General features: G+C 53.4%; 1 protein-coding gene across 2 annotated transcripts in view; it reads right to left on the minus strand.

Moving 5' to 3' along the window:
* Nucleotides 1-3,333: 3,333 nt before the first annotated feature.
* CDH22 (cadherin 22) overlaps nucleotides 3,334-20,598 on the minus strand; it is a 123,956-nt gene continuing 106,691 nt past the window's right edge. For both annotated transcript variants that reach the window (XM_037812228.1, XM_037812229.1), the window contains exons 9-12: nucleotides 14,263-14,384; nucleotides 14,046-14,163; nucleotides 7,505-7,756; nucleotides 3,334-4,647 (exon numbers count right to left, since the gene is read on the minus strand). In XM_037812228.1, the coding sequence (XP_037668156.1) occupies nucleotides 4,094-4,647; nucleotides 7,505-7,756; nucleotides 14,046-14,163; nucleotides 14,263-14,384 (1,046 nt within the window). In that variant the 3' untranslated portion in view covers nucleotides 3,334-4,093. The remainder of the gene's footprint in view (nucleotides 4,648-7,504; nucleotides 7,757-14,045; nucleotides 14,164-14,262; nucleotides 14,385-20,598) is intronic.

Below are 20,598 nucleotides of genomic sequence, written 5' to 3' on the forward strand. Positions count from 1 at the left end.
GCTACATTACTTTCGTGTGCATGTGTGCAAATGTGCATATGTATTATGAATGAGTGCATGGAGCTGTGTTCATGCTGCCAAGGACATCTGAGGATATACACATGTATGTATCATGTACTTGAATGTGAGTGTCTGGGGACACACATATGCTTATGAACATGTACGAGTGCATTCTTGAATGGGAAGATATGCTTACTTATTGAAGAGCCTCAGTGTGCACACATATGCATGTCTGCAAGAAAACACAGCTATGGACAGACAGATACATGCTTTGTGTGCAGACATGAGTGTATGAATATACATTGCTTGCACGTGTGAAGCTTGCCTCTAGTCCATGCGTGGTATGCTGGCACGAGACAGCACATTGGCAGAACTGCAGGCATTTGCACTGTGTGCCTGGCTGTGTACACACATGGGGGGTGGGTCATGTCTGCGGGTACACCTATGTGTGCGTCACATGCCAGCATCAATGTATGGGTGTGCTTGTGCACCCATGTATATGTCCTGGAGCATGTCCTCTGGCCCTGAGAGGGGCCTCAGAGAGAGGCTGACGGTTACATTTTCCAAAGGCTCAGTGGCCAGTGACAGAGCTGGCCTGAGAGTGCTTGCTGGCAGGAGGTAAGTGGAGCTGCTGATTCGTGACCCGGAGCAAGTGGTGACGAGAGCAGGCTGACGGATGCGGGCACTTAGCTGCCCCCTACAACGGCAGCCGGCTCTGAACTGCCTGAATCAGGAGGTGGAGAGGTTAGTTCCTGGCCTGTAGTGCTCATTGCTGGCCTCCCACTTCCCAGGTGCGTGTCCACAGCCACGTGCAGACACACGCATGTTCATATGCACCAGAGACGCAGACTGGGCTTGAACTGGGTCCAGCCGCATTGGCCCCACCTCCACCTTGCTTTCTGCCTCTGCCATCTGTGTGGAATGCCTCCCCCTCTCACCAACCTGCTTCTCCCTCTTCCCTACGCCCCTAAAGACTCCACTCAGTATCTGAGTCGTCCTGGCGTGCAGAGCCGTGGGGAGGGTGTGTCAAGAGGGTCCCAGGCCCTTACCAGCTTTGTGCCCTGAGCTAAGCCCTTGCCATCTGTAAGTCTTGGGTGTCTCACCCATAGAATGGGGCCAGTGGGAGTACCTGCTTAGAATCCAGAAGGCAAGTCTGTCAAACGCTAAACACAGCAAGATCGAGTCCACACTCCCTGAGTCTCACCCGTATTAGTATTAATGATGCACAGTGCTGAGGACAGGGTTTGGCACTAGCAAGCATTGTGTAAGTGCGCTATCACCATCAGCATGGTCGTCATTGCCGTCGTCGTCATCAATATCCCTGCTTCTGAAATTCTTGGCCAATTACCTGTCGGTTCTTGCTCATGTTCCCGAGGACTCTTTTATCTCGTGATAATGATGGCAGCAGTGATGATGATAATAAAATGGGGAAGATTTTTCATTTCCCCTTGTAAGGAGGGCACACGTGGAAAACAGGAGGCTTTTGGTTCCCTGAGCTCCTTGACAGAGTTCGGTGTGCACCTTTGGAGACACCAGGAGCTGGGGTGGCTGGACTCTCTGCATAACAGAGAGAAGAATTTGGAGTGCTTGTTGGGGGGATCTGGGGGGAACCGGTGAGACAGCCAAAGGCCAGGTACCCCATAGCGTGTCCTTTCCCCGAGACCCCAACTCACTGGAAAAGCATACCAAGCTCATGAAATGCTTGGTGTGAGTGGACATCTCATGGGATCAGAGAAGGGGCTGGGTTCACTGGATTTTACTCCCGGGTTAGCTCAGAGCCTGATGGAGACGGCGGGTGTGGATACAGGAGCTGCAGCAGAGGGGACTGGGAGAGCATGGCTCTCCTGCCCCCGCCAGAATTTAGCAGAAGTTATGGGGAGGCCTGAGGACTCCCACAGGTTCTAAAATGCAGCAAGAGGAGGAACAAGCTCTCCACGAGTCCAGACCACCGACACTGGAATACATCCAGAACATGTGAGCTTGCTGTGTGCCAGATGCTGTGTGCCACTGTGGCATGGGTTCTGGGGCCAGAGGACCCTGGTTCAAATCTTGGCAACTCCTCTTAGTAGTAGTTTGATCTTGGGCAAACTACTTAACTGCTTTGTGCCTCCGTTTCCTCACCTATAAAATGGGCATACCTTCTTGGGTTGCTGTGGGATGAAACAAGTTAATTCATGGAAAGTGCTTAGAGCAGTGCCTGGTGCATGGGAAGCTCAGTGTCAGCTGTTAGTATCGCATTTAGTCCTCACTTCCACCCTATGAATATCTGCTCTGAGTGTGTCCACTTTATCAATAATAAAATGGAGGGACAGAGAGGGTGAATGACTTGTCCAAAGTCACACAGCTGGTAAATGCTAGAGCCAGATGCTAAGAAGGTAAGTCTGGATGAATAATGTCCTTGAACTCTGTGTGACCTTGGGAAAGTCATTCAAAGGTCTGGCTTTTGTTCAAAGGTCCTTGTGAATCCTTGTCCGTGTGTCTCTCTAGACATGTAACTCCCTCTCTCTAGACTTGTAACCTCCTTCTCAGCAGAGCCTGGGCAGACAGGGTACCTCCACTGTCTCAGCTCTGTCCCATACTCGGAGTGATCTTAAGCTTGTCACCATGCTCCTCTGAGTCTCAATTTCCTGCTCTGCACAATGGGGATGGCAATGACCAACCTCAGGATTGTTGCTGGGATTCTATATGAGTCACACAGGGGTGAGGGAGGTGAGCACACATCTCCCCACTGGTCCCCAAGTTACTGTACCCATTTGTAGCACGAACTACAGGAACCATGGGTTAAGGGTTCCACATAGGATGAGCTGAGGGCCCCAACCCCTCCCCCAATGGCCACCATTAGCCACCCTTGTTGGACTTAAGGAGACATATTCAAGTTGAGCAAACTATCACGTTCCTTAGCCTGGCCTCCAAGTTCTTTCCACAGTCTGCTTCCAGTCAACCTTCCCTGCTCACACCCCACCATCCTTCCAGCCTCTGGGACCACACCCCATTCCTGGAGCCACCACCGGCTCCCCCCCACCCTCTCCCTTGCAGATGCTCTTCTGCTTGGAATGCTCTTGCTTTCTTGGCCATGTCATATTCATCCTTCAAGACCCAGCTGGATGTCACCACCGGGTGTCTAATCCAGCCTCATGACTCTAGAAGGCTCTGAAGCCCCTGGGGGTGTCCTCATCCACAAGTCCGGTTGGGAGCAGGAGCATTTCCTCCTTCCTTGGAGACCATGGGAAAAGGGGGAGGACAACTGGGGCAGCAGAGAGTGCACAGGCTTGGCAGGCGGACATACTGGGCTTCTAGTGATGACGATGATAACACTAACAGTAACAACAGCTAACATTTATTGAACATCCACGATGTGCCAGGCACCGTCCCTAAGTACTCCACAGGTATTAACCCTTGTTATCCTCAAAATTCTTCGAGGTAGGTTCTGTTGTTAACCCCATTTGACAGATGAGGAAACTGAGGCCCAGAGAAGTGAGATAACCTGTCTAAGGCCACACAGCAGGTAAGTGCCAGAGCTCCACCATGCACTGGCTGGGTGTCCTTGGACAGGTACAGCTACCTCTCTGGGCGGCTTTCCTCACCTGTTATGTGGAGGACCCTGCCTCACCGTCTCTATGACGACCGAAGTGGTCTCTGCACAGCGTCCCAGCACACAGTAGGCGTTTAGTAAATGAACAGCCCTTCTCTCCTCTTAACTCTTTTGGGGAGAATCCTGGAGGGTGCATAGCAGCACCCTCCCTCCAGCGTCCCCATCCCCAAGCCAGGATTGAGGAACCCGCCCCTCCCAGTCGCCGCCACACCACTCCCATCTCCCTTTCTAACCCCGGAGCCACGCAGTGCCGGGTCTCGTTGCAGTTTTAATGACGTTGGTTGTAATTCCCGCCGCCCCTGGGTCCGAAGGCTGCCTGGGGGGTTGGGGGAGAGGACGTCCAGGGGTCCGCCCCCTAATAAGTCGCTCCCATCCGGCCGCCCTGGGAGGTGGGAGGCTGGGGAAGTGGATGAGGAGGGGAAATGCTTTGGTCCTCGGGCCCAGTGAGGCCCCGGACGGGGCGGGCGGCTGCGCCCCGACGGCAGGGCCGGGGGTGGGGGGCTAGGAGGCCTGGGTCTCGTCGTCCGCGCGGTGGCCGGCGTAGAGCACGGCCAGGGGCCTGAAGCGCGGGCCCCAGCCGCTGAGATAGGCGAAGTCCTGCTCGGAGCCCGACGAGCCGCTGTGCAGCGAGCTGAGGGAGGCGGCCGGCGAGTCCGCGCCTTCGAAGGCGTAGGTCTGGAAGGCGTCGTAGGGCGGCACCGACAGGTCCGCGTCCGCCAGCGCCACCTTGCGGCCGATGAAGTCCCTGAACACTGAGAAGTCCGGCTCGGGACGCGGCGGCTCCTGCGGGAGCGAGTGGCGCTCGGAGGGCAGGCGGGCCTGCTGGGGGCTGCCCGTGCCCCCGCCCGTGCCCCCGCTGCCTCCCCCGTCGCCGCCCTTGAGCTCGCCGAAGTCGTAGAGGCTCCGCAGCGCCGACATGTCGTAGGCTTCGGTGTCCTGCTCGCCGCCGCCCTCGTCGTTGTATTTGATGACGTTATCCCGCATGTCCTCGTCCTCGTCCGAGCTCAGGTGGCTCTTGTGGTGGCGTCGGAGCGTGAGGATCAGCAGCACCAGCACTGCGCGGGGGAGAGAAGAGGGCGAGTGAGGGCCGAGTCACGCCCAGGACATTCTGGGGACACCCCTCCCTCATGAGGAAGTGATACTAGCTCCCACACTGGTGTAATTTCCTGGGTTTCTGTTCAGGAAGACCTTTCTTGGAGTCAAAACTGAGCTGGCTCTCTGGAGAGGTAGTGAGCTACCCATCTTGGAAGATGTGCAAATTGCAGCGGGCAGAGAGAGAGCTATGTTAAGAGTTTTCAAGGGTGTTGGGAGCTGGATTAAACCTCGGAGGTCTCCATCCTCATGAAAACTCTAGACCTGTGTGGTGGGAGGGGACAGTTAAAGGATAATTGTGGGAGGTGAGTGAAAGATGTCCTTGACCCTGACCTCTCTTTCACCTTCACCCTCACTCTCCTCTGTCCCTGGAGTCTCTGGTGAAGGTGTTTTCTGCAGGAACCTTCCCTGAGAGCTCCAGGCCGGGTTCAGTGCCTTCCCCTCTGAGCTCCCCTGGCAACGGGCTCCTTCCCCTTTTGGTCCCTGGACTAGCAACCTCAGCGTCACCCCGGAACTTGTCAGAAATGCAAATTCTCCAGCACCACCCTAAATCTACAGGGCGAGGCCCAGCCATCTGTGTTTTAAGAAGGTGATGCTGAGGCAGCTCAAGTTGGGGAGCACAGACCCTGCTGTGTTAACATGTCTCTCTCCCCAAAAATGTACCCCAGACTACCCTGGAAGGCCAGGGACATGCTCCCCTAGCTGGTGCCCGGAAGGCAGTGAGCATTTGAAGCCGGTTTGTTGGATGGATGAATGAATGAAGAGCTGGATGGAGAGTTGGGTAGTGATGAGTGAATGAATGAATTGTCCCCTCTTGGCTTTCTTCACATGACTTCCAGGGCTCTACATTCTCCTCCCACCTCCCTGACCACTCATTCTCAGTCTTCTAAGCAGGCTTCTCATCTCTCTGACTTCTCGACATTAGATGTCCTGGGACTCAGACCCTGGCGCTTTATTCACAATCACTCTCGCGGTGCTCTCCTCTGTCTTATGGTTTTAAGTTCCATTTAGAGGCTGACGTCTCCCACATCTCAACCTCCAGCCTGGACCTCTCCCAGACTTTGTATCCAACATCCTATTTAATATGTCCTCTTGGATGACCAAGAGACTCAAAATTAAGATGTTTAAAGTTGAAATAATGATCTCTGCTCCTTCTCTACCCTTGGGCTGCCCCATCTCAGCGATGGCAAGTCCACCTTCCCAGACACTCAGTCTCCTTGGTTCACTGATGAATCCCTAGTGCCTGTGATAGTCTGACAAATTTGAGCTGCTCCCTGGATGGATATATAAATAAATGCAGAAATGAGTGAGATGATTAAATGTATAGGGGATGGATAGCTGGATGGATGGGCGGACATAGGCTGGGTACTGTACCAGACTCTTGCTGCTCCCAGTGGCTCCAGCTGGACCAGTGGCCAGAGCCAGCTGCTAGGGCCATGGGACAGGGTGCCGGCTCACCACCTAACAAGGTGGCTTGTGACAGGGAAGAGGGTGGGAGCCAGGTGGGGGAGGGAGGGCACGAGGGAAGAGAGGTGTCAGGAGAGAAGTGGGAAAGATGGATGGACGGCTTTCGTTGCTGGAGGCTGGGAGCTGCTGAGGGGAAGCCCACAAGAGCAGATGCTGGGGAGCGCGGGTGGCGGGCGACAGATGTGCCAGGCCTGATCAGCGATTCCACCCGTCACCTTTAGAGCACTGATGTGCACTTTCTTCGTTTGTGGGCAATTAGGCAGAAATTTGTTTGCACTGCCTCGGAAAATGAAACCGCTGTAAAGTGCATCCTCTGGAAAAAGGGCTTCTGAGCCATGGGCTGGGGTGGGGGAAGGAGGGGGGGCCTGGGCCTCCCAGCTAGGGAGAGCCTGCCCAGGGCTCCTTCAGGGGTCTGAGGAGGTGCAGCGGGCATGAACTTGGTCAAACACAAGTCCTCTGAAGATAGGCAGAGGCCAGGCAAGGGGTAGGTGGCAAGAAAGGGGTGGTGGTGGTGCAGATGACGTCTCCAGGGGAACTGAGCAAAGCCAGTTTCTGTAGCCCAGACCTTCCTGAGTTCCTGTTGCCCTGGCTGCACGGGAGGCCCAGTGGTCTGAGCTGAGTTGGGAGCCTCTCCCTGAACTTGGCAGGCTGTGATGGTGATAAGGGGCATTTTGGCCATTGGAATCTAGTTAGCTCCCAGAGAACTTGGCCTCTTCCATGGAGTCATTTAGGGGTTCAGAAGGTTGCTGGCAGGCCTGGCAGCAGATTGGATTTTGCCCCCACATGTCTTAAGATTTTGCCCCAGCTTCCCCCATTTGGATACATAGCAGGTGGTGTCATTAAAGGAGCAGGGAACATAGGGTGAAAAGACCTGATTTCAAGTCAAAAGGCTCCCCATGCACACCCCTTACCCACTTAGCCTCTCTGAGCCTCAGTTTGCTCATCTGAAAAATGGGGATGATATATCTGGTTAGGTGGCTGTGAGGTTCACAAGAGCCCTTTTCACTAAAAGTCCTACATAGAGAGTTAAAAAGGACTGTAGACATGGGAGAATTTTTAAAAATATGTTTAATTTAAAAAAATTAGATGTCGAATTGTGGAGAGGTGTTTGGGCTGTGCAGAGAGTGGGCCAGTAGCTTAGACCTGGGAGGGGTCGACACCTCCTTAAGTTGGGGTGGGGGCTGCTTCTCTGAACTTAGACGATGCCTCCCAGGCACTGCGTGTAGCACCTGGAGGTCATTCGGGCCAGACGGTCTTTGTACGGAGAGGGAAACTGAGGTCCCATGGGGAGGAAGCCCAGAGCCGAGAACTGAAGCCAACCAGGCAAGGAGGGGCGGCTCTCCGGGGACTCACCGACCAGGATGAGGACACAGACCAGCAGGGCGATGAGGGCGCCGGGGCTGAGGGAGGCGGCCATGACGAAGGCCGTGGTGTTGCAGGACTGGATGGCGCCGGCGCTGTCGCAGCCGCAGATGCGGATGGTGAGCGTGCCTGTGCTGCTGAGCGTGGGCGGCCCGCTGTCCACCACCAGGATGGGCAGGAGGAACACGTCCTGCTCCTGCCGGTTGAAGCCCACGTGCTGCGTGTGCACCGCGGCTGTGTTGTCTGCTCCGGAGGAAGGCGGGTGGCATGTGACTAGGCTCTGGGGCCAGCCCCCCTTCCCAGCCACCTCCTGTTTCTGCCCCAAGCTACTGCCTCCCAGCTGACTTGTAACTCTAACTCGATTCCCTGATCATCCCAAGTTCTGCCCCCAGCTGCCTGAAGATCCTGTCCCCAGCCATTCAGCCCCTGCTGCTGTCCTCAGTCGTCCCAGGATTCTCAAGATTCTGTTTTCAGCTCTTCCAAGATTTTGTCCCCGGCTGGGCCAAGATCCTGTCCCTGGCTATGTCAGTTGTGTGTGTGTGTGTTTTTTTCCACCCTTCATCTCAACATCCTGCTTTTGCTTCCCCTTGGGTTCCCCCCAGCTGCCCAGCGCATGCTGTCCCTGGGTGCCCTGTGGTCCTTAGACTGTGGTTTGCTGGGCCCTGACAAGTCTTGGGTCATCAGAGAGGACTGTGAAATGCTGACTGGCATCTGTCTTTGGCTGAGGGATCCTTCTGTCTCCCCATACCCCGAGGCTTGTCAAGAGTCTGGGTACACTCTTTGTTGATCAGATGTGGCCCTCTCTTTCCAGCTAACCTGACTTGGCAGGTGAACTCACTGCCCTCCCCCCTCCGTGGGACCTGACTCCCAGGGGTGTAAATCTCCCTGGCAACGCAGGATATGACTCCCGGGGATGAATCTGGACCTGGCATCATGGGACTGAAAACATCTTCTTGACCAAAAGGGGATGCGAAATGAAATGAAATAAAGTTTCACTGGCTGAGAGATTTCAAATGGAGTTGAGAGGTCACTCTGGTGGACATTCTTGTGTGCTATATAGATAACCCTTTTTAGGTTTTAATGTATTGGAATAGCTAGAAGTAAATACCTGAAACTACCAAACTCCAACTCAGTAGCCTTGACTCTTTAAGACGATTGTATAACAATGTAGCTTACAAGGGGTGATGGTGTAATTGTGAAAACCTTGTGGATTGCACTCCCTTTATCCAGTGTATGAATGGATGAGTAGAGAAATGGGGACAAAAAACTAAATGAAAAATAGGGTGGGATGGGGGGGATGATTTAGGTGTTCTTTTTTACTTTTATTTTTTATTCTTATTCTGATTCTTTCTGGTGTAAGGAAAATGTTCAAAAATTGATTGGGGTGATGAATGCATAACTATAGGATGGTGCTGTGAACAGGTGATTGTGCACCATGGATGATTGTATGGTATGTGAACACATCTCAATAAAACTGAATTTAATTAAAAAAAAAAAACAAAAAACGGAGTCTGGGTACAGGCTCAAGAGTCTCCAGTTAAGAGGCTGAGCCTAGAGGGCTGAGGGCATGGCTGATGGGGGACCCTAGAGCACCAAGGTCTCCTCATGCACTGCTCTCCTTTCTTCACATGGGAAAGTGAGGCCAGAGGGTCCAGTGAACCAATGGAAACAGTCCTCATTTTGCTGGGCCAGCCTGTTGCTGGGAGAGCCAGGCAGGACACAGGGGGATGGGTGTCTGGTCTAGGGGCTTGGGCTTAGGAGGTCATTGACACCCACTTCCCCTGCCTTTCCTGCTCCCCCCCTACCACCCCCCACCTCCCCAGATGCCAGGCCATCCCTGACCCTCAGTCATTCTGATAGCTCTTTGCAGCCAGGCCACTGACGTGGTGGCACAGAAGTGCTCGGAGCCTAGCTGGCTGCTGCCCCCACCTTTTGCAGCCAATTCTGCCAAAGGGGGCCCCTGCCTTCCCATCAGGGCTGAGGCCTCACTCCCATGCCCTTCTCCCTGCCCCCACAGTCTTCAGGCTGGTTCTGATGAGACTTTGGCAGCCTGGGTCCCTTCCCCAGCTTTGTGGTCCCAGTTGACTTGGCCCCCTTCTGCAACAGCCCCCGACTGGAACCCCAGCCCTGGTCTTCCCCATGATGGACACGCTGCAGGGAAAGGGCCTCTGGAAGGATGGACTTTGTGGCCCTGGGCACATCTGTAAAGTGGACCAGAGGTCCAGATGAAACAAGATTGGTCAGGAGGCAAAGCCATGTGCTGGGTGCATGAGGGTTCATTATATAGATCTATTACTTTTACTATTTGAAAATATCCATGAAAATGCTAGAAATAATGCTGAGTCCATCATTTATGAGCACGGAAAATTCACAGCCTGTTTGACCTCAGTTTTTTCATCTGTAAATTGAGTAAAACAGTAGCCTTTACTACTCATAGATATGAGGATTAAATGGTACAAAGCACACATGAACCTTTGGATAGTCCCTGGCACATAGAAATCCTTGGCTGATGCTGGTTATTGTCACAGCCCACCCCCCCACCCCCATTTTCCTGGCTGCCCCATGTGCCTGCTTCCTGTCTGGGCTGCCCTGCCTTTCGGCATGCAATTCTTGCTATCTGGAACACCCTCTCCATCTTCTTGCCTGGCAAATTCCTCACCTGCCATGCTCCAGCTGAATGTCACTTCTTTTCTGTGGCCTCCTTTCTCCATTTTCCTGGGAGGGAGGATTTATGGCTCCTCTACCACCCTCGCTCTGACTCCGCAGGGCCATGCACGCCTCTGTTACAGCACTTGTCACATTATGTTATATTCGTGTGTGCCTGTCACTTTACTATGTAGTCAGTCGGGACCTGGCACTGAGCCAGTCCTGGAGAACCATGCTTGAATGAACCACTACTTTTGGGGTAACTAGTGGTTCTGGGTCAGCTACTTAAGTTCTGGCTTGAAATTCAGCCCTCCTGTCAAACCGTGTTCAACCCAGCTGTGAAAACATTTGCCTTCCCCAGGAAAGGAAGGAAGCTCAAGAGCAAGAAGGGAAAAGGGGGAATGGTGTGGACTCATTGACAGTGACTGGATGCATTTTATGCATCAAGGACTTTGTTGGGCACTTTAAATACATAGTCATCTTGCTCACAATCACAAGAGTTGTGGCATCAGCCCCATTTTACATATGTAGAAACTGAGGTTCAGAAAGAAGTGGCTTGTCTGAGTTTATCAAGGAAGTTGGTGGCATAGCTACCTTTTTAATCTACCCATCCAGTCATCCAATCATCCATCCATCCATCCATCCATCCATCCATCCATCCAACAAATCTTTATTGAGTAACTACTATGTGCTAGATTCATTCTAGTAACTGGGGGAAAACAATGAAAAACCCTGGATCTGAGCTCATATTCTAATGTGAGAGACAAATGTAAATCAAATAAACCCACAACGAGTCTACAATAACAAGCCAAGATGAATGCTATGAAGGAAAAGTATAGGAAGAGCCCATAGCAGAGGACCTGACCCAGCTTGGGAGATCAGGGAGGGCTGCTGGTAAGAAGTGATATTAGTGCTGAGCCCTGAAAGATGAGTAGGCATTAACCAGGAGAGAGAACATTTTATGTGAAGGCCCTGAAGCTGGAAGGAGCATAATACACTCAAGGAACTGAAAGCAGTCAGGTGTGGCTGGAGGGGTGAGTCAAGATGAGGCTGGGATGGCAGGCAGGGACTCTCGGGGACAGTCTTGGAGGCTATGGAAAGGAATTTGGGTTATTTTCTTCTTCTAAGATAATATTGGTGGGTTTTGAGAAAAGGAGTCATCTGAAGACATATCATTCATTCATTCAACAGCAAATACTAATTGAGCACCTCTACATATCAGGACTTTTCCAGCCCCTGGGGGTACAGAGAAGAACAAGACAGATATATTCCTCCCCCCTCTGATCCTATATTCTAGCTGGGGGAGCTTATAATCTAAAATATGAGGGTGGATGTGGAAGACCAGGTAGAAGCTGCTGTGTGTCTCAGATGTGAGATGATAGTGGTAGTGGTGGCACAGAGAAGCAGCAGATTTGAGACATGAGTGGCTGGCCCTGGCCCAGGGGAGGGGAGGGGAGATGTGTGCCCCTCAGGGCTGCGGTCTTTGGCCCTGGAGCCATATGTTCTGAGGGTCCTGGTATCGGCTGCTCCTCCACTCCATGAAAGGGGGCCCCTGAGCACAGGCCCTCCTGGGCCGCAGCTGACCTGAGCTGGGGAGGCCTCTGGCTGCCCGGGGCTCTCACCCCACCCTCCTGGGTGGGCTCCGCGCCCAGCTCTGCACCCATCCATCTGTCCTGACATACATCAGTGTCAATCCCTGGCTGCAAAAGCAATATTTATAAATCACATTTCCAAACTGGCTACAAATTTGTACAAAGAAACAGATGGGTTGAGGTAGCCATTTGTCACCCAGGATATTTATATGCTGAGGAGGAGGGGGCCTGGCACCTCCAGGGAAGGGGCTGGGGGGCTGGAGGAGGAGGCCTTCCCTGGCTGCACTAACCTCAGGGGCACTGCTGCACCCTTCCCCCAAGCTCATGCAGGGGATCACACAGAACGGGAGCTCTGGAGGCCTCTGGGCAGGACCTCAGGCCCCTGAGGGTGGAAAGGCTTGCCATCGTAGTGAAGTTGAGCCAGGGCTATCTGTGCCTCCTGGGGCCAGCCCAGGACACCACTGGAATAGTGAGTAGGCAGGGCTGTACCAGTTGTTAAAATACTGAAATACTTCTAGAAAGGTTTAAAAAGCAGCTGCTCAGAGTCCCCAAGTCACATACACCCTGCATACCCCGCTGCCTTTGTCACAGGTACCCCTGCCCCAGACCTTGTCACAACCAATCAAAGAGTTAATGCCCAGCCTGGTAGGGGCTCTGGGGTCCTGCTCCAGGTCTTGCTCAGAGTCCTTTCTGATTGGTTCCCTGACTTGCCCTGGTAGTTAAATATTTGTAATATGACTCTTGGAAATACAGCTGGGTTAGGCCTTCGGAAATCACCAAGGGCCTCTCCCTTTGTGGGGGTGGGGTGGGGGGTGGTGTAAAGGTCCTGGGGGCGACCCCAGATCCATTCCAGGGTCAGAAGGAACCCAAAGTGACTGGCCCCTGTTGCCTCTCTGACCACTTCTCCTCCCAGTCCTGCCACTATCTCGCCGCAGCCAAGCCAGGCTCCTTCTTGCGTGAACATGGAGCAGGGCAGGCCCGCTCCACCTCAGGGCCTTTGCACTTGCTGCTTCTGCTGCCGGGATCTCATCCTTGGACCAGCTGCCTGCATGGCTCACGCCCCCATTTCCTTCAGATCCCTGCTCAACTGATTGTCCAGAGGACTTCCCTATTAAAACAGCTTCCCCTCTTCGTCACTACATCACTTTCTCTCGTTTTACTTTGCTTTATGTTTCATTTATCAAATTTTCATTGATCACCTACAATGTGCCAGGCACTGCTCTGGGCACCCAGGTCTAGCAGTGAACAAAACAAAGTCCAGACTCTCATGGAGATTGCATTATTTTTTCCCACAGTCACTTATCATATTATTTATTTGTTTAATTCCTTTCTCCCTTCACTCCACGAGGGCAGGGACTTTGTCTGGTCTGCCCTTGTTTTTCCAGGGCTCAGAATGGTGCATAGCAGTTGCTCAGTCAATACTTACTGAGTGAAGGAATTGACATGTTCTAAGGACTGACAGTGCCCCTGGGTAACACTCCGCTCACGGGGGCCACCTGGGCACCTGAGGTGGCAGGTGTCATCAGCCCCATTTTTACAGATGAGGAAACCGAGGCTAAGAGAGGACCAGGCACTTGCCAGGGTTGTGCAGGGAGCCGTCAGCTATCCCACCCCCACCCCTGTTCCATTCCTCAAGGGTTCAAACCTCAACTTTTTGGGGAACTTTCTGGGGGGATGTCTCACAATGGCCTCAGCTCACGCTGGGGGTGGTCTGCTTTCAAGGTAGTGTGCTAAGGCAGGAAGAGCACTGGATCTGAGACAAGGTGGGGCGTTCGAATCCCAGCCCCACCTCTGACTCCCTGTGTGACCCTGGGCAGGTCCCTGTCCTCTTAGAGACTAAGTCTCATCGCCTGCAAAATGGGGAGGGGCCTAAAAATACCATCTCCCAGCGGGGCTGAGACGATGCAAAGAGAAATGTGAGTGGGATGAAGCACTTTTTAAACTGAAGGGTGGGGAGTGTGTGCAGGTGGCTTGTTTCAATCTTCATTTAGAATGGGGGACGCTTGCCACCCCAGGCAAGGTTCCTGGCCCAACGACTCTTCATCTGATCCCTCTCTACCTTTCCATCCTCCTCTCCCTACCCTTGGGATGCCCCTATCCACTCCACCGACCCACCCTGCTTGTTCTTCACGGCTTGGACAACAGCTCCAACTTGTCCTGGACTCTGTGTGATCTTAGACCTGACCCTGGCCCTCTGGGTGCCTCAGTCTCTCCATCTATAATATGGGAGGGAGGCAGGAAGGCTAGGCCTCTCCCCCATGCAGCCTAGATTGGGTGGTTCAGTGGTAACTCACCTTGGATATCGAGCAGAGAGAAGTGGGGGTTGCTGGGAGCTTCAGGCACCAGGCGGAAATAGAAGCGGTGCCCACCCTGGGGCTCATCTCTGTCCACCACGCTGATGGTCTGGATGAGCTGAGGGGTAAGAGGGAGGCAGGGAGCCGGTGGTGAGGCTAAGTCCACTCTGGGACAGTCCTGGCAGCATCCCTCCCAACCCCCAGCCCCTACTGGTACCTGGCCTGGTTTGGCATCTTCACACACGGCGGCCTCGTAGGGCGTGGCCAGCTCTGGGGGATTGTCGTTCACATCCAGGATTCGGATCCTTAGAGATGCCCGGGATAGCTGGGCGTGATTTTCTGTAATCAGAGCACAGGAGTAGAATGAGAGGCATCGATCATGAGGTGTAGACAACCCCTTCTCTGCTGCTAGAGCAAGATTAGGCAGTGAGGTCACACTGAGAGGTTTGTGGGATGACTAAGCTGGTGATAGGACCAGAACTGGGGACGTCTGGACATAAGTGAGTAATCCTCTCCACTCTTAACACCACCATTTCTGCCACCATCACCACCACTGGATTAACATCCTAACCATCACTGTTACCATTGCTGCCACCCTCACCATTACCACCATTACCATCTTCACCACAACCTCTACCACCATAATCGCCAGAACCAGCCCCCATCACCTGAACAACGTAATCACCTTTAGCATCATCACTACCATCACCTTCTCTGCCATTACTACCTTCACCATCACCATCACCGTCACCATTACTATTGTCATTACCACCACTAAACCACCACCTCCACATTAGAATGATTACCACCACCTCCACAAACATACCTGTCAGTACCGCCATCATATCCCCACCATTATCACCATCGCCAGTGCCATCACCAGAAGCACCATCACCTCCACACCATTACTACTTCTCCCCGACCAAGATCACCAACATCACCACCACTGCCACCACCATTGCCATCTCCACCACCATAGAGTGCACAGAATGCACCTGAGGCATACACATCCAATATTTCAGGTATCCTTGGAGAAATCCTCTGAATTTCTCCATATTGCTGAGGACAAACTAAAACACGGGATGGTTTTAAAAATTGGCCTTTAGTTCACACAGCTGGCAACTGAACTCCAAAACCTCTGCTCTTTCAAAACTCTATCCTGAGAATAAACAAACAAACAAAAACTCTATCCTGAGAGAGCAAGACAGGTCCACCAGAGGTGGGTGTTGGCCAGAGGCCTCAGCAAAACCGTGACCCCCACCCTCCAACTGTGCTCTCCCTCAAGTCCAGGTCCTTGTCTCACTCATCCCGGGGGCTGCAGCCTAGCACGCTCTGGCGCAGGCTGGGGGTTCGTTTGACGATGAATGATTGAAGCCTGGGAGGACTGAGACGGAAGGAGGCTTGGATTCTAGGCATGGCTCTGTCCCTGACTCAGAGTTTGACCTTAGGTAAGACCTTCTCCTCTCTGATCTCAATTTCCACACCTGAAAAAGGAAGAGAGCACAGTGCTTAAGAGCAAGGACTGTGGAGCCAAGCGGCTCCTATCCCATCTCTGCTGTTTCCTGGCTGTGCGATCTGTGTCAGGTCACTTACCCTCTCTGTGCCTTGGTTTTCTCACCTGCAAAATGAGGCTACTAGTAATAGGTGGGCTAAGAGGGTGGATGGAATTCATATCTGCAAAGCACTTGAAACTGTGTATATAACACATAGTAAGTGCTATATAAGTATTTGTTAAATAAACAGATGTCCTCAAACAGTCCTTTTAGCAATAATGTTATATAACTCTAGGATGTGGGGATACCTTCTACTTTTCTGGGGCCCCTGAATGCTCGCTGGTCTCTGTCCTCGTCTGTCTCAGCCACGTGTTCATGCCTGACATGTTCAGGCTGCCAGCGACCTTACGGCCATCCCCTGGGAGAAGAGGAAACTACACCCTATTTCTAAGCAGTGGCTGCTGGCTGGGTCTCCAGCCCGGCCAGCAGAAAGCTCTATCTGGGACCTGGAAGTTTCCAGGCAGCCAGGCACCCTGAGTTTTGGGGGGAGCGGGGCTGTTCGGCTCCCTCTTTCTCTGAACCCCTGGGCCCACTGGATGCAGCTGCTCATGCGTTGATAAGAGAGAAATGGAGATTGGGAGGCAGGTGCAGCCACCTCCTGGGGGGCTGGGGAAAGGAGGGGGTAAGTCTTTAATTAGCTAAGACCCGACCCCTCTCTGGAGCTCGCCTCAGCCAGGGCACCTTATCTTCTCAGCTCACACAGATCTGCCACTTCAGCGATTAGAGGGGGGCTTTTTCGGGGGTGAGAGATGGGAGTCGTGACTGGGAATGCCGGGTGAGCCGTTATTTTTAAGAGCGCGTTGCCGAGAACTTAAACAGACAGACGGTGGTGCTTTGGGGGAGGAGAGGAGGGCGAGGAACGCGGCCAGGAACAGGCGCTTCTCTCCCTGCGGGGCGGAGGGAGGGTAGAGGGGGATGGCCAGGACTGAGGGCGGGCCCTGGCTCCTGCAGGGGTTGGGGTGTGGGCTGGAGGGAGAGGGAGGGCCTGTGCTCCATGCAGAAGGGGGCCCTCAGAGCAGCACAGGACTCTGCAAAAGGCAGTCGCCCCGCTGGAGGGCTGGCCCCACTGCTGCCGGGACCCCCAGTCCTTTGGGTGACGCTGGGCCTCCCCCACCTCCTCTTTTAAAATGTCACAGTTCACCTCTTGGGAAAGCCCTGAATGAACCTTTGACCTGAGGGAGGGTCTCAGATCTGAGACGGGGCAGCTGAGTGAACACTGAAGAGGGTGTGCACTGCCCAAGTTGCCACTTGCAGAGCTTATCCCTGGGATCCCCGAGATTGTGGAGGGACGGGACTCCCCAGCGCTAGGGGCTGGCCCAGGTCGCATCCTGTGCCACTGACATCTGGGCAGTGGTTCTCCAGCCTGGTGGCACCCCTGGGGAACCTTTCAAAAGATACCGATGTCACGGCATCGTCACCGATGGTTTTTAAAAAGCTCCGCAGGTGAATCTAACATGCAGCCAGGGTTGTGAACTACTCCCTGAGAGGGATGGGAAGGTGGGGGTGTCCGACCTGCCCTCTTGCCTCTGACTGGCTTCCTCCAAGCCCCTCCTGATCACTTAGCATCATTTATAATAATTGATAATAATAATTCATAAATTGACCACCTTACATGCTTCAGATATTAAGCAGGGACTTCTTCAATTGATTAACTTTGACCTCTTATAGGATTTCCAATTTCTAATAAACATTCATATCTGTGACCTCATTTGATGCACAAAACAACTTTGTGAAGGAGGTATTGTTAATCCCATTTTACAGAGGAGGAAACTGAGGCCCAGAGAGGGGCAAGGCTTTGCCCAGAGCCACAAGGCAGGTCAGTAGCAGGGCTGGGATTGGGTCCCAGGTCTCCCGACCCCAGATCTGAGTTTCATTCAGAAACAATGCAAATGGGCCCTCCTGCTGCCTGGACATTTGTCCATTGTCCATCTTGTGGCAGCTGTTGCTCGGACCCAGGCCCGAGCCAACTTCACCCAGCACCTTGCAGGAGGTGCCCCCTCTAGGGGCTGGGACCCCCACAGGGCCCCACCCCCCTCTTGGCATCTCAGTTCAGCTGACTGACATGCAAATTAGTTTAATTATTTCTTCTTCTAAAATAAATTATATTTTGCAGTAGCTGCAATATGTTGTGTCAGGCAAAATTACATTCAATATTTTTAAACTAATTGATGCAGCCTTGAGGAAGGGTGATTGACAGCCCGGAGCTGAGCAGGCCTGCAGCCTTAACTGATTCCTAAATTAAAATTAAATGTGCTTCGGCCCGGTGCTTCCTCTCTAAGACGGCTCGCCATTAATCCTGGGGGGTGGCAGGTGAAGACCGAGGGGCCCGAGGGACCCGAGGAGACTGGGCAGTGCAGGGGGTGCCGGGAAGAGACCAGAGTTGGGGCGGGAGGACCACCGTGCAGTGAGGGCCGCGCTCCTACCTTCTTTGGGCCTTCTAGAAAGTGCATGGGGACTGGACTGGGTCAACCGCAACAGAGACTTCTGGTTTTTGCTGACAGTTACGGACTGAGCACCTGCTGTGTACGAGACCAACACAGTCTGTCTAGTGGCAGGACAGACAGAGAATTGAGAGAAAAAAGTTCAGCACCTGCGAGCATGTGGAGCAGGGGGTCCTGTCCTGGTGTGTGGAGCAGGGGGTGCAGGGGGTACAAGGGTGCAGGGATGTTTCCCCCAGAGCAAGTGATGACATTTGGGCTGAGATCCGACTAGGAAATAATCAGGGGAAGGGGTTGGGGAGGGAACGAGTGCTGCGGGGACTGAGAACAGCATGTGCAAAGGCCCCGAGGTCAGGGGAAGGCTATAGATAAGGAGACCCTGGATCCCTTCCCAGGAAGACCCCAGGCTCTGGCAGTTACGCAGCTGGCATCTGGCTAAACTGGGCTGAGGGGGCTGCGGGCAGTGGGAAGGGAATAGGAGGTGGGGGCCTGGCCAAACAACTCTGTTAGGGCCCTTTCCCTGAAGGACAACAGGGAACATATACTGAGCACCTACCAAGGACCAGGAACTGTGCTGTCCCGTTTCATCCCGTGTGGGAGGCAGGGACTAGTATCACTGCTGCCTTACTGATGAGAGAACTGGCTCCGAGAGATGACGCCACTTGCCCAAGGTCTCACAGGGATCAACTGATGAAGCTGGGACTTGAACCTGGGTCTGGTTCTGAAGGGGGAGAGTTCTAACCACCAGATGGTATTGCCTTTCTTAACAGTCTTTAGCTGTTGGAATTCTACTTGTCTTCCAGGCCCCAAACAAAAGCTTCTGCCTCCTCCAGGAAGCTTTCCTTGACTGCCCTCAGCCCTGGACAATAAGCCAAAGTCCTGCATGGCCTTTGAGGCCCACTGTTACCTCCCTGGCCTCATTTTCCCCTTGCTCCCCGTCTTTCGCCCTGCTTTAAGCTCGCTCTTTGCCTCCTCCAGGTCTTTGCCCAGAAGTCGTCTTCCCAGGGAGAACTTTCCTGACAGCGTCATTTCAGTCTGCCTCTTCCCACCCCACCAGACACTCCCTTTCCTGCTTTATTTCTTTCCATAGCACTTACCCAACAACCGTTACGTTTGCACTTCCTTCACTTGCTTATCATTTATCTCCCCTACTAGGATGTACGGGGATACTTGACTATTTTGTTTCCTGCTGTATCCCCAGCACCTAGAACAGTGCATGGCCCATAGTAGGTGCTTAGTAAATATTCCTCGAATGGATGGATTTCAATATCTGTGGCCTCCCTGACTATGCCACGAGCACCAAGAGGGTGGCTTGGGAGGTGACCAGGAGAGCCTGGGATGGACGACGTCTGGGGGTGTGCACCCCCTCCAGGACCCCTCCAACCAAGAAGCAGTCTAAGGTGCCAGCAGCTGCTGCCTCTCCCTCTGGGCCAAGGGTTTCTCATCAGTAAAACAAGTGGAGTCGGACCCTGAGCTTGTCCTTGGCTGTCCTGGAGAAAGAGACAAGCCCCGAGAGAAAGAGTGGGAGTGGGAGAGAGTGAGAAGTGGGGGGAAATAGAGAGAGGCAGAGAGAGGGAGAAGAGTTTGAAGGTATCGCACCACTCCCATTTGCAGTGGTGGGGAGGGGAGCTGAGCCCAGACCCTCTTCTCCACTGTCCCCCCACCTGGCACCCACCCCCCTCCTGAGGGAATTAAATTGCATCCAAACACCAGTCTCTGATTAGAGCTGGCCAGCTGGGCAGGAAGATTTATCATCCCAATTACAAGCCCACTAAGACAAGCAAGCCGAGGGTGAGCAGGTGGGGGTGCTCCTGGGGAGGGGTGTCAGGAGGGTCGGGAATGGGCTCCTAGCACTCACTGCCCTGCAGGAGCTTGGGCCCCCTTCTCTTTCTCAGGGGCTTTGGTGATCTGTTTGGCTTCCACGTGGAGATTGGAAGCTTTGGCCTTGTTGGGGGTGGGGGGTGGGGGCTCCTGGGTATCCTAGAATCACAGCATTCCTGGAACTGGGGGTGGGTGGCAGAAAGTTTCCCTCCTTGGGGGCTGAACTGGTTCCTAATGGGTTGCTCTCCTGATTCCATCTAAAATCATAAAATTTTTGTTCCTCTCAACATTTGTCAGGTCCTTAAAGTGGCGATGGACTCTAGGAGTACCCAATCCAAGAAGATGTCTGTGTCTGATTTGCACACCTCTGGTGATGGGGAGCTCATTGCCTTCAGAAGCAGCCCTTTCCAAGCAAAGCTGTTATAAGCCTCTTCCCCAGACTACACCACACTTCCCTGGAGCGTCCTCCCACCCATCCCAGCTCTGCCCTGGCACCCCCACTACACGTCTAATCCTGAGTCTTCCTGGCAACCTCCCCTCTGTTCTCCCTGCTCCAGGTTGGACCTCTCCAATCCACCCTCCACCCTGAATCCGAGTGAAGTTGGGATCTGATCATGTCACTCCATTGCTCAAAGACCAGCACTGGCTCCCTGTCACCACCAGGAGACTGTCTGCCTCCTCACAGGACAGCCAAGGCCTTTCTTGTAAAAGCTTCTTCACCCTCACCTGCCTGGCCGACCT

The sequence above is a fragment of the Choloepus didactylus genome, chromosome 19 (genome assembly GCF_015220235.1).
Source record: "Choloepus didactylus isolate mChoDid1 chromosome 19, mChoDid1.pri, whole genome shotgun sequence".
In the NCBI taxonomy this organism is placed as follows: Eukaryota; Metazoa; Chordata; class Mammalia; order Pilosa; family Megalonychidae; genus Choloepus; species Choloepus didactylus.